This window comes from Neocloeon triangulifer, unplaced genomic scaffold, assembly GCF_031216515.1.
Source record: "Neocloeon triangulifer isolate White Clay Creek 2 clone unplaced genomic scaffold, ASM3121651v1 ptg000014l, whole genome shotgun sequence".
Lineage (NCBI taxonomy): Eukaryota > Metazoa > Arthropoda > Insecta > Ephemeroptera > Baetidae > Neocloeon > Neocloeon triangulifer.
This window is the reverse complement of record NW_026775556.1, coordinates 19,839,394-19,853,401: the sequence shown is the minus strand read 5'-3', so window position 1 is coordinate 19,853,401 and position 14,008 is coordinate 19,839,394. Positions and strand designations below refer to the sequence as shown.

Below are 14,008 nucleotides of genomic sequence, written 5' to 3'. Positions count from 1 at the left end.
ATAAATATATTTTTATTAAATTGTTCATTTATTATCATATTAATATAATAAAAAAAAACATCAACTGGAAATAACTGGATTTTTCATGGCCATAAATTTGTATGTGGCATCAGGAATTGTATGAAAATCATATCTCAAAAGTTGAATTCAATGATTCTATTCTTAATGCTTCAAAATTATACAAAACCCCTAAATATTTTAATTGCCTGCTTTTCAAATTAACTAAACATAACTATTAAAGTTCTTCTTAATGATATTTATAAAATCCCCTCTTTTCTTCTTCTAACTTCAATTTTACAACTTGTTTTTAAAACATTGTTCACATTTTTTTTTATTCACATTTAAAACTTTGTCAGTATCCAAAATGGCAAAAGTTTTCTCATCTCGGCGAATTGCGTAATTCAGTTGTAAAATAAAATTTCATCTGCGACGCGTCGGCCATAAATCCAAGTCGCAATTGGAGCGCGACAAAATAAAAATTGCCGCGAGTAATTGCAGCCCGAAAATAAGAATGTCACGCGGGAAATTTACGGCCGCGCGTCATTTTGGCAAGAGCTTTTACATGATTAAAGTGGTAGAAAGTCGGAGCGGCAACCGCGACCAGCTTTTGAGAAATTGCTTTAACTGGGGACTCATTCTTTTGCGCTCGGCAAAAATTTCCTGGCCTCTTTTCATAACGCGCCTCGCGGGTTGCCGCCTGCCCGGGGGCATTTCCGTTGCTCTCCTTCCTCCATTACGAATATTGGGCTTGTTGCGCCAAATAATTTGTTTTGCCCCTTGTGGCGACGCAGCGTCTATTTTTGAACAATGCGCTGAAAATCATTTCCTGCGCTCTCGCCGTCGACGAGCAAAAAGCATTCTGCGCGTCGAAATGGCAGAGGCCAACCGGGTTTTGTACCTAAAACTTTGTGTGAATAACGATGAGCGAAATCCCCATAGTTTGCAAACAAGCTGTTTTTCAGACATCTAAATAATTCAGGTGGAGGAGATTTAATACCGCACGTTTTCTCTGTGAATGTTACAGTGAGTGTTTTCACGAAGCTTTGAAGTTTTTGGTGTTTGGAACAAAAATTTGAGCTTACACACAAACAAAATGAAAATATATGCACGGCCATGTCACGTTCGACACATCGGTTCAAGCACCAGATTTTTCAGAATTTCATTATAACATTAAACTTTTTCTGTTCCATTATTGTGTGAGACAAAAATTAAAAGTGATTAAAATGTTAATTAAATTTACTGTTTGTATAATTTTTTTTTTTTTATAAAGTATATTTATTTGAATAGAAAATGAAAACAAAATACGCATTAAAATTACTGTGAATTTTAATTTCACACGATTTGCATAGCGATTTGGAATTAATTAGCCGACAGTTTCTCTCTTCAAGTTTGTTTTGTTTGCGTTTTGTTGCGAATGAGAGGCGTTCGAGAGCGGCGCAATCAGCTTTTGCGATTTGCATGCAGCCGGCTCGCATTACACGCTGTAAACACAAAGGGGCGATATCTCTCGTGCAATGATTGCTTTACAGCGTGCAAAACTGGAGCAGACGTGTTTTATGCAAATCTAAATACGAGACGCCAACTTACTCGGTGGTGTGGCAAAGGAAAAGGCCGTGTGGTCTTCCTTCGCCCGTTTCCTCTCTCTGATGAGTGGTTGCAAAAACTAGAGTGGGTGACCATGTTTGTTTCAAACGGCGCAAAACATGCCGAGCTGCAGAACAAGAAGTTTCTCTCTCTTCTCTGCTCGCGACATTAATCCCGCATCGAAATAAACCCTAGCAGTTGCAGATTTGTAAACAGGCAAAATATATATTTCGCTGCGGGCAGAAAATCCATATATGTCAGTTTGCAAAGTCCGCAGGAATTATATATTCAACAAAAATTAAAAAAAAAAAACTTTTTTTACTCTTAATTATTAACAAAGTTAAATACATTTGTAAGCAGTAAATTATACATTAAATTCAATTCTTTGAAATCTATGAAAAATTTTAGAAATCTAAGGAGTCACAAATTTGAAAAAAATTATCTGAAGTAGTTTGAAAATTTAGTCTCATAAATTTTATATAATTTAGAACAATTACACAGCGCAAATGAGTATAAAAGGCTGATACAATTTGGATCATTCAAATTTGTATCTGCAAACACACAAATTGGAATACATGTGGCAATTTTGACTTGCCCCAGAATCCAATTAGTTTCCAGTTAGTCGGATACTGCTAATGAGCAGAGCGATATAGTCGACGCGGCGCCGCAAAAGTGTTATTAGATTATTATTAATTTGAACGTTAATTAGCTCGCAAATAGAGCGGCGGCGAGTTCAATAATTTTGCGTGTGGGGTTGAAAGACAAACGAGCCAATTATAAGCCTAATCACCTCATCTCTCTCGTTTGTTGCAGAGCATCTCCATACTTGTGGTGCTAATTTACAGCTGGCGGATCAGCGTGAACGAGGCCAAGTTCGCCGAGCTCGAGGACGTTTATTACGGTGAGTTGGAACAAAAAATAATAATAAAATTGGTGTGCGTTTAATAAACGTGTATCCGGAGAGTTTAACGGCGAGTTGGGATTATAAGCTAGTCCTATAAAGCGTACTCGGGAGAGCGCATTAATATCGTAGCTTTTGCCAGATGGTGCCTGCTATATTATAGAGCTTATTTGGGTTAAAAACTTGTGCCGAAATTTCTGTGAGTTTAAGAGGAGAACACAAATATGTTGATTTTTTTCAAAAGAATGAACTGTAAAAACTTTAAAATGTGAAATGTAACCTTTATTTTCAAACGTGAAGCAAGCAAAAAAATCCGTATTCAATTTTTTAAAGCATCACATGAACACTCACAATTGGAATTTCATGGCTAAATCAATATTTTTGTTACTAAATTTTTCCTCGGACACTAGTTTTTGTAGGTAAAAAATCTAAAGTCTTTAAGAAAATTTATGTTTAAAGTAAAAATTACATTTTAGCGACCTTTACCTTTGATTAAAACCAACAAACTCCATCTCACAGATAACAATTCCAATTTCCACTTCATATTTTAATAAAAGCTGCCCAAACACACATCAATTGCCATTGCAGAATAACAAATTATTGCATCATAATTATGCACTTTTATAAATTGTTGCAGTTTCTTTAAAAATTATGAATTTCTGACTATTGCAATCTTCTGATATGTGAATAATTTTTAGTGAGCTGTTGTTTGCCACGACTGAAATATTAAACTAGAATCAATAATATGAAATTTTTAAGGAAAATCGGAATCTTGCGCATTTTACTTGCAAAAATAGTCCTTAATATAGAATAAATGACATTATAAATTTCCATGATAAATGATCTAATGATTAAATTATTCAAAGGCTTATATTGTAACATTTTTACTGGAGTTTCAAAGCCAAAAAAATGTATTTTTAAATTTTCTTTAACTTTTCATCTTTCTTTTTGTTTATAACAACTATGAAAAAAAATGTGCAATGATATCATGACACGTGTTTATCTTTAATTAAAAAAATAATATTGCTTTGCGATGTAGCAAAATTGCAATATCATTGACGGTTTTTGTTTATCTAACTCGACTTTGATTTTTTGATCAATAATTTTCTCAACCAGCCTCAAATGATTTTTTTTTTGCTAGTGTGTATACAGCTTTGATAGTTGTTGCAATTTGTGTAAAGCCGCGCGAAAAAATAGAAGCTGCCAGCGGCGGCGTTTCTGGGTTTAATATTTTATTGGCCGGTTCTCTCTTGTGCGTGTGTGTGTGCTTGCCAAAGTAGACGAGGTCTTTGAGAGGAGCAATTGAAACATGGCCTAAACTAGAAGTCTTTCAATCCTTTCAGCGCTCTTGGCTTGAATACCGCGCTCGCTCACTCGCTCGCTCGCTCGCCTGAGTACACAAACGCGCTGCTCTGAATAAGCTGCTCTTCCTGCCGGGCCTGCGTTCGGCAAAAAAGGCAGTTTCGCCACACACACTTCCCTACACGCTGGCTTTTTCCAATTTGAATGCACAAAATATTCAATTTGGGCCTGTCAATTCTGCACGGACTCTATAATGGAAGGAAGAGGAAGTGGCAACTCTTTGAATAAGCCACTTTCCAAATATGCTCCTACATAAAAGTTGACATGTCGTTTATGTTCAGTTTGGAGATGCAACTAAAACGAGCACTAACGCATCACAGATCTACTACATTAGAGCTGTGGCTGCTCTAATTGTAAGGTAGAGTCGTTACAGTCCGATGACAATAAAGGTCAGCTTCGATTTTGGCGCTTTTCGCTTCTTTTTGTGGTTAGCTTTCTCCATTGTGCACCAAATTTCACGCACGCACTGAATTTTTTCCTCGTTGTCTCCGTTTGAGTTTGGCTACTTTTTTGCATTTTTGCAATCACAGAAAAAAAAAATAAGCTTTAAAAAATAATAAATAAAATAATATTTACTTTCATTTATGAATAAATAAACTAATTTTTTAAATATAAAATTTATAATTAAATATATTTTAGTTTAGCCATTTTTGTAATTTAACTTATGTTTTAATTGATATTGCTATGTATATAAATAGTTCAAAACAATTTTTTAAAGCAAACAAATTATGAATATATTAAATCCCTCTGCGTTATGATTCCTCATAATACAAAATTTAGTAAACACTTCTTAACATGGCATACATTACCAGGCTATATATTGTTTAAATTTATTAAATACAATTTCATTTCATACAACATTAAAATTGATTTGAATTTAGAACAAACACACCAAAATATAAATCTATTGCAATATAATGATTTATGAAGCTAATTTAAAATATTTTACCATTTAATTTCTTAACTATATCATTTGAAATATAAAAGTTTAGAAATATTTATAGAACGTGAAAAACTAAAAATATTCAAGAGGAGAAGTGAGTCTCCTGATTATAATATTTAATTAGATCAATGAACTATGCAGAACGCTACAAGGCTCAATTACAACATCTACATTTGTTATTGGAGGCGTTTAAATTTAGCAATGCGATTTGATATGAGAGGCGTCGCAATCAGTTCCATTCATCCACATCTTGAAATTGATTCGCGCTCTTATCGGGTGCACTGGATGGAATGAATTCGCTCACATTTGCGAGAACGTATCTTGAGATGTGCACATGCATGGGTGCCGTCGGCGCGCAAAACTCGTCGCGTTTCCTTTTTTTGTTATCTGCTCGCTTTCATGTGCGCCCCACATTCTGAGATGTGCAATTTGGTTTCGTCGTAAGATGCCTTCGTCCTTATGCACAGGGCACTTGCGGCCTCGTTATGTTGGGAAATATTGACGGGCCTCTCTTATCAGCGCTTTTCTCTCATATTTATTGCTCAATGAAAGCGCCGAGCGGCCCTCAGACGACTCCAGTTATGACCCGATTCCACTGACTTTGAACTGCAGCTTTTTTCTTACCGGCACCCCAATCGATGGCTGCCTTTCAGCAGCTGGGCTTGGGTACTTTTATTCAATGGAGTCTGGCAACTTCAATATTGAAAGGAGGCGGAATTGTATTTTTGTTTATAGTCGGCGTTCGTTTATCAAAGTAACCAAGGGAGAAATTGGTCGCAAGAAGATCCATTTTGATGTTTTTCTATAGAAAAAAGGTTTAAGCCAGTTCTTAATAAAGTGTATTATAAATATGGAAAATTAAAATCAGCAAAATAAATAAATTGTGAACAATCTCAAAATCAGAAAATTGTTTGAAAATTAAACTAATATATATCCAAAATACTGATTAAAGCACTAAATAAAGCGAAAAAAAATATTTTGATGAAATTATCGAATCAGTCATTTATAATCTCATTGGTTTGGAATCCATTTGAAGTATTAATTTTGGAGAAAAAATCAAATTGATTTCTCGCCAGAATAAGTTTTCATCTCTTTAATTTGTTGCCAATCATGCCAATAATTCATAATTTAGAAATATATGTGACAAACTTTTACAAAGCTTCACTGCACAAACTAATCACAGCAAAACAGCCAGAATTTTACAGTATATTATATTTAGCGGCAATAATGACAAACAATCATTTTTAATAACCGCAATATTTAATCTTCGAGTACATTATTAATTTGAAACAAAACTCTCTGTTAAAATTTAGAAAATAAACATCAATAATAACTAAAATCAATGTTACTTTCTAACCTTTTCATCTATGAATTTTTTAAAGAAAATACTTCAGAGCCGTCTCGGTGGCTCCAACTCGTCTGAGAAAATCATCAGCATGCGAAGAATTTTCGCTCTTGTCGGAAAAAAAGCAGACGCTCACGCTCCACCCTCTCGCGAAGTAATTTCGATAATTTCGGCCGGCAGGGCGGATATTCGCCCGTCTGTCTTTATTTCGCCAGCGAGGAATTCAATATTCTCGCTTTTGCAGACATTGCTCTCTCCATGTATAAAAGCCGTGGTATAAAAAACGAAACACTCACACAGTTTCCTGAGAGCACAGCTGGAATATTGGCAAACACTTTTGAAAGCATTCGAGTTGAAGAAGGAGCGGAATTATCGTCGTTCGCCGCCTCTTTAAAAGCGTCTCTTTTTGTTGCAGGTGTACAAATTGCCTACTTCGCTATTATTGGCACTCAGCTGTTTATGATGCTCCTCAGCGTCGTCCTGCTCGCTGGAGTGGTTAAGGTGAGTTATGGATTTTCAGCTCTTTCTTTGTTTATTTCAAGATCATAATAAGAATAATTTTGATAAACCAAATTGTCAATGAAAACTTTATTTTATGTTAAATATTTTTCAATGCGGGACTTTTTGATAATAAGTAAATTGAATGATTTTTTAGCCATTAATGATTTCAAACGACATATAAGTTAATTAAATATATTAATTTACATGGTAGCATTTCATAATGGGCTAAAAATTTAGATATTTAGAATCAATATAGACAGTAAAGATTAAAATTCATAAAACATAATTTCACATTGAAAATTTAAACCAACTTAAGGAGCAGCGTAAATCAAAACCTGAATTTACCCACGACGCAAAACAATAAATAAATTAATAAATTTTCACTTTTTTTAAACAAATAAATTTTTTATAACTTCCTTTTTATTGGGAACTTCATTCTTGTAAAATGGCTTAAAATAGTTAATAGTATTAACATTTTAAATTTTAAGTTGAAAAATCCAAAGTATTCGTCAGTTCAGCTGTTAAAATGCGAAATTCACAATGCACTCTCTCAGGCTGTTTTGTGAGTCCCGAGAGTGCCGCTCCGTAGTGTTGCGGTCCATAAGAGGGCACACATTGTATAATATTTGCGTGCCTTCCTATTCAGGCGAGGCTTTTGATTATCATTTCTTGCACTTTACGGCCGGTGCCGCCTATAAATACAGAGACCCCCGAGGTTTGTTTATTGATGGAATAGATTGAGCTTGCGTCGGTTCGGTGGACATAAAACGAGAGCAAGCGAACGAGACTTTGCTCTAATCCGCGTGTGTTTTTGTTTGCCCCAGAAAGTCAAACAAAAAGCAGTACCGCTCGTAAACTTTGTCACACACAATTCCGTGTGTTTTACAAGTTCAATAAAATCTCAAATTTCAAAGCTTGATAATCAACAATTTCAAAATTTGAGAACGTAAACACAATTATTAAGACAAGAAACAATAATAGTTAAAATCCACCATAAAATAGTATAATATATTTTCATAAAATAACATTATTATTTGTTTTAAATTTAATTGTAAATAAGTTATAGAAAAAAATTTAAACACTTATTTCCAGAAGGATTTTACAAATTTTTTAAATAAATTTTTAATAACAATTTAATTATTTTTAAATATTTAAATAATATTTTGATAGTAAATATTTATATTTTCAATGAATTTAGATTATTCTAGTTTTATATTTTTATACAATACACATAAAAATACATTTTATACTATTTTTAAGTACCTTTCAACTACACTACAAGTTTATGAATTGAAGTGATATGCTCACAATCGGATCATGTTATCTTTAATCTTTTGATTTGGTAGAATTTGCATTTATTAAAATAAACCCAAACAAATTATTAAAAAAAATATAAGAAATCAACCCAACTACAGCCCTGATTGATATGCAATACATAGCAAATATTTATGTTCATTTTACAATTTCGCGGCTTGATCCAATTAAATCTCACGCGGGAAAGCTTCAATTTAATACAAATTCAATCCCTTTACGCGCATACCACTGATTAGAATTCGAGTTATAGAGCATTCAAAATGTGGGTTGCGTCGATTGATAGCGTGCAGGCGCAAACCGAGCTCAAAATCCGCCGAACGTGTGAAACTCGCGCCGCCAAGCAATTAATTCTGACCGACGGCCACACACATATGAGCAGGGCAAAAACATACATACTTTGGAACACGCAAATCGCAGAGCGAGAGATGACGGCGCATGCAAATTACACCGATGAATATTTATGCCTTTCAAAAGCTCTGATTTGAATGACAATCGACGCCAAAATCAGAATTGGATTTTCGCTTTCTCGTCATAAATTTTTATCGTTTCCGGGCGATTGTGAAAGAATTAGCATTCAACTGACGAATTGCCTTTTCCTATCTGTCGATTTCTTTCTTTCGAAAGAAAAGGAGAAAATTCTCTCTCTATATTTTCCGAGCCGAGGGAAAGAAAGATAATGAAAACGAGTTGCAGCTGCGAGAAAGATTTAATTAAAATCGCCCAGAAGTTTTCTTTTCATCGACTCTTCTCACAAGAGAGAAGTCACACAATCACGGGATCAGCCGCTGCAATTATTTTTATCAAAGGAGCTCGGCTGCTCGTTACACTCCTCCTTTTGATGAGTTCATTCACTCCTTTGTCTTTGCCTCTGGAAATGATCCGAATTGCAAAGTTGCCAAATGTTTATTTCCAGACTAGTGAAAAAGTCTCATAAAAAAATACAACTTTTAGGCTCTAATTCAAAATAAATTCGTTTTCAAGTATACAAAATTTTATTTACCGGGAAATTTGAGATATTTTTTTGTCCTTCTTTGTGTCAACACTGATTTTTCAAATAAGAAACCATGTGTTTTTGATTTTTGAAATTAGATTATATCGCAAGGTTTAAACGCTGGAATTGAAATAATTTAAAAACAGTACATTAGTAAATATTCAAATTTTGCAGTCATGTTTAAAAGGAGTCTCAAAATATTTAATCACATGACGGTTTATCGTCTCAAATTTGTGATTCAGAATTTTTTATAGAGATCCGTTGTCTAGATAAAAAGAAATCAAAATATCTACTATTTTTCACTTGTCTCTACGGGAACAACTGTTCGGATTTGGGTTGAACGTTTTTTCCGTTGTGTTGTTGCAGGAAAAGGCCGGACTGGTGGCACCGTGGATTATGGGCTGCGTCGCTTTCTTGGCTCTCGAGGCGGTCGCCATGGTTTATTCAAATGTTCTGCGAGACCACGTAAACAGGGTGAGTACCCAATAGAGCTTATTTATTCATTTCCAGACCCTTTTTGCTCCATTAGACCAACAAGAAATCTCCGCAGTTACATGGAAATGGTTTTAGCTTTGGATTCACGGGTGCTTGTCCATTACGTAATTTCAGACAAAAACTCACTCCATAGCCTTGGGCGGGAGATTGAATAAAAAAATCTACTTAGGAGAAATGAATAATAATAAAATCTGGTCTTTCTGAAAAAAGTTCAGTAATTTACATTTTTTAGTTGTAAAATATTTACATTGAAATAAAAAGTAATATTATATTTTTAACAAAAACGCAATTAATACTGCTTTATTTATTAAATTAATTTTGGTTTATTAATTTTTTTTATGAATATTTTATTTGTTTGTTAGTATTATTTAAATTTTACTTATTTTTAATGGCAAGAATAAAATTGGTACATCGAAACTTTCTTCGTTGCAAAGTGTCATTAATTATTGTTTATCACAATAAATTTTAGTTAAAAACAGGAATATGAAATATGATAAAATAAATTTATTTAAATGTGATTTTGTATTATCTCTAATCTAAGTAAGCCTCTTTCTTGAACTCAAATCATCGCTAATCGTTTTCAAATGAATGAATAACCCACCATGGTGCCATTGGTGCCCAACAATAGCTGATTGATTGAGTGTTTGACGAGTTCTATTCTTTCATCCCTTTCTTCTTTTTCAGCAATTCGACGCCATCTGCAAGGCTGAGGTGGCTTTTTATTTGTGCAGAGCCGTTCTGAACGTGAGTAAAAGTTGGCGTTCGTTTGTCTTGCGTGTGAGATGCATGTCAAATAAGCTCACAGTAGTAAAATCTGTCCAAGCCAGACGGAGCCTTTTTCCTCCTCGTTTTTTATTTCGTTTTCTTTCCCTAAGAGCGAATTCCATTGAAGCTTCAGTCACTATTGTTAGCGTGGAATGCGACCACGTTTTTTTTTTCATCTGTCTGGCGTTCGAGTAAAAAGCTTCTTATTTGAAAGTCGATGGAAGTCTTTTTCTTTCGCCAACGGCCGGCTTACATGAACTACTAACGGAGGCAGGTTATTTAAGTTGAGCTTTTGTTATCTTGGCCGTACACAAAACAATAGAAAGGTCAATAGTTGCCTTGTAGTTATTTCGCCAGACTGCTCCTGTTTACCCACTATTTTCATGTCTCGTCGGCTCTACAAACTATTAAGTTATAAGTAGACCGTTGAAAAAGTTCCCTCTTTTTTTTTAATTAAACGGTGAAATATTTTCCTCAAAATTAATAGGAAAATTCTTATATAAATGAAATTTTTCAATAGAAATGTTAATATGCACAAATGTCAATGATATAATCTATAAATTTATAAATAAGGCTTAAAAAAAGGTGCAAAAAAACTTTTTTGGGCAAGTAAGAACGTCTTTGACTTCACTGCCTACACATATTTTGAATCAGAAATATCAGAATGACTCAATTCGAAAAAGTCCATTAGTTTAACTAATATGGAGAAGATTAAAAATAATTCACGTGAACTGCTGTGAAATTAATTTTTTTTTAAGATATTCAAACGCAACTAGATATAAGAAGCGCAAGCTGCACATTAAAAAAAAATCTGGTTTCTATTTTTAATTCAAAATTTTCCCTGTGGTGTTCGGATCGAATAAGCAATTTTTTTTTTTTTTTTTTTTTTTAATTTCAGCAATGTTATATACGATTTAGAGACATAAAAAGGAAAACTGTTTTAAGCTGAACATAAATACTAAGGTTGAACGTTGAAAACTCAAATAAATACTTCAAATTCTTTATTCATGTTGACTGAATTTTTTTAAATAATTTGTTAAAAAAAAATTTACGTTTCCTTCATTCTAACTTTTGTGAAAATCTTTGCCCTGAACCTTTTGTGCGGTATTGCGCACTTATATATTGTTTTTTTTTTTTTTTTTTTATTGAGTCACGCCACCGGTCAAGGCACTCTTTGTTTCACGATGTATCTTTTATAGGAACATAAAACGAGTGTTGCTTTTGTTGGCAGGTGGTTGCCCTGAGTGGGGTGATGCGGTTTTACCATCTTCTCAAGGCGGGCATCACGTGGAAAGGGCCCGAGTCCATCGAGCTCTGAGGCCGGCGGCGCGGAAGTTGCGGAAGTGACTCCTCGCTCCTCTCTTCCACCAGCCACTCCTCGGGCCCTCAACCCGTCTAATTATCAAAGTTAAGTGTAAACGTACTTGTCGAGTACGCATACCTACCACGGTGCACCACTCGCGCACACAATGGAGTGCCACAGGGACACTTTCTTGCCCGAGAGAGAAAGAGTGAGACGGACACGGGTGCACTACATATCGATGTTCCTAAATGTTCACCAAGCAGAGTGGGCAACTGAGAGTGCATGAGAGTGTCTCTATTATTCGTTCATTTTTAATGAACAAAATTAAAAAAATCTTTGGTAATTAATGATTTTTTTACATAATAAAGCAAGATGTAGTTTTATGAAAGTGAAAAATGCAAAGCTAAAATGAAAAATTTCAAGTCTGATTTGTTTAAAGAGCCGTTACAGTAAAGATTTGCTTGTTTTGAATTTAAAGGAATTTTAATTTCATGACTGATTATCTAAATCTCAATAAAGAAATTTGCACACCTGAAAGCTTCGACGGAATTTAATCAATTTTTTTTCGAACCAAAAGTTTTAATTTTGCTTATATTTGTTGAATTTCCAGACGGAAAAGAGGTTAAAATGATTGGAGTGCGAATATTTTGATTGAGATATAGATTTTATGAGTCAAGAATAAAAATTGTTAGTGAAAAGGCGATAAATTATTGAGAATTTGTTTGAAATTCATGACCGTTGTATGACGCACACAAAAATTGAAACTTTTAATGTAGACTGCCGAGAAATAATAATCTTTTAATGTGAGAAATTGCAAATAAAGGCAAAATTTAGTGTCCAAAACAAAAACATCCATTATGCAAGAGAGGGTGTAATTGGAAAAGAGGTATTTTGTCAAGTGAGAATGTATGAAGTGTGAATCTCTATTTTGAGGCCCTAATTTTGTAACGGGCAAAAACTGTGGTCGATTTAGATTAAGTAAAAATTTAATTATAACCACAAAATATACACAAAAATTTTCAATGTAAGAGAAACAACTTCAGTGTGAGTAAAAGAATAAAAATAAAAAAATTACTGAAAAACGGTTATCCTTGGAGTTTTTTTTTTATCGATAGGAAAGTTATTTTTATATATCGATTAGGAAGCGCGTCTTGTGAGTGAGAAAAGAAAAGAAAAGTTTTTGCCAACTTTCCTCGCACATCAGGATTCTGTACAAACAAGATAATCAAAATCTATAGTTTTTCGCACTGAAGGCGACTGAGCGAAGAGAAGCTTCAAATAAATGAAGCACACAGCCCATTACCAACAGCAATTGGAAAGAGAAGCTCTCTCGTTTGAAGATAAAAGCCCTTTAAGCAGGATGTATGACAAAGTTCTTGGCAAAGTTTTTTGTTTGGCGAAAATATATATATATTCCTTTTATACTGGCAGTGATAGGAAGCGAAGGTAATTTCTTCCGATTGCTTCCGCTATTGGGCTAATTCCGAAAATCTCGCTATAGTAGATACTTTTTTAAGGCAGGGGCCTTTTAATAAACAATGTAGTATGATATTGGTTTTTTTTATTGTCCAATTAATCTTCATTATTTAAACAAAATATTATATAAATTAAATTAAATTCATTTATTTTTATTTTTTTACTTACTTAGAAATTTTTTTATGAAAGGTTAATTCAATGATATGTTTCAATTATACAATTTAACAAAAGCTATCATATTTGGAAGCTTTTATATGTATTTATATTAAATTTCATGTCTTATAGGCCTGTCCAGATGTCAGCATTATTTTCTTTCTGTACCAAAAAATATATAGGAAAAAAAATTAATAATGGTTCACGAGATGATTCAGCTAACAATCTGGTAAAAATAATTTTTAATGTTTCATGGCTGGGATTTGGATTGTTTGGTGTTAATCTAAGTATTATCCACTTGCCAAATTTACATTACTGGAATTGGCTCACATCTCATCTTGCAATTATTCAGCTTATAAGGCTTGTACTCACTCGGAAAATTTTTGATGAATCACGGCTGATTGTCCTCTTGAGATTCATCCGGCGTCGCTTTTCCTCCACTGCACGCAATTACAGCTCCATCAACTTGTTACTCAGCAATCAGCATCGATCCGGCGCGTCCTGCAAACGCACACATTTTCAAATTACTCCTGGGACGTGCGACTGCGAATAAAGATATATCCACATGAAATAACGCACCATCGGACCAACGAGAAAATATGCAGGACTGTGGGATAAATTGGCTCAGTTCGGTGTTGTACTTGCGCCCCCTGAGGCTGGACCGTAATGGTGAAGCCGCAAGGACTGTCATTTGGGATAATGACACTCTCTCGGCCCACAGAGCATTTGAAATGAGAGGAAAATTTTAGCTCCAGATTTTGGCCCACTCCAGGCTAATGACTGTGCTTTTAATCCTGCTCTGCTTTTGTTACTGAGCAGCCACGTATGGCCAAGAGTTTCAATGCTCCTGTTTTCTTTAACCATCAATTTGTCAT

General features: G+C 34.3%; 1 protein-coding gene across 1 annotated transcript in view; it reads left to right on the top strand.

Annotated features, from left to right (window-relative positions):
* Positions 1-12,561, top strand: part of LOC132200742 (uncharacterized) — a 52,063-nt gene extending 39,502 nt beyond the window's left edge. Inside the window, exons 3-7 of the mRNA XM_059626417.1 lie at positions 2,398-2,485; positions 6,551-6,636; positions 9,308-9,415; positions 10,121-10,180; positions 11,433-12,561. Coding sequence (XP_059482400.1) covers positions 2,398-2,485; positions 6,551-6,636; positions 9,308-9,415; positions 10,121-10,180; positions 11,433-11,519 — 429 coding nt within the window. The 3' untranslated portion in view covers positions 11,520-12,561. The remainder of the gene's footprint in view (positions 1-2,397; positions 2,486-6,550; positions 6,637-9,307; positions 9,416-10,120; positions 10,181-11,432) is intronic.
* Positions 12,562-14,008: the final 1,447 nt, after the last annotated feature.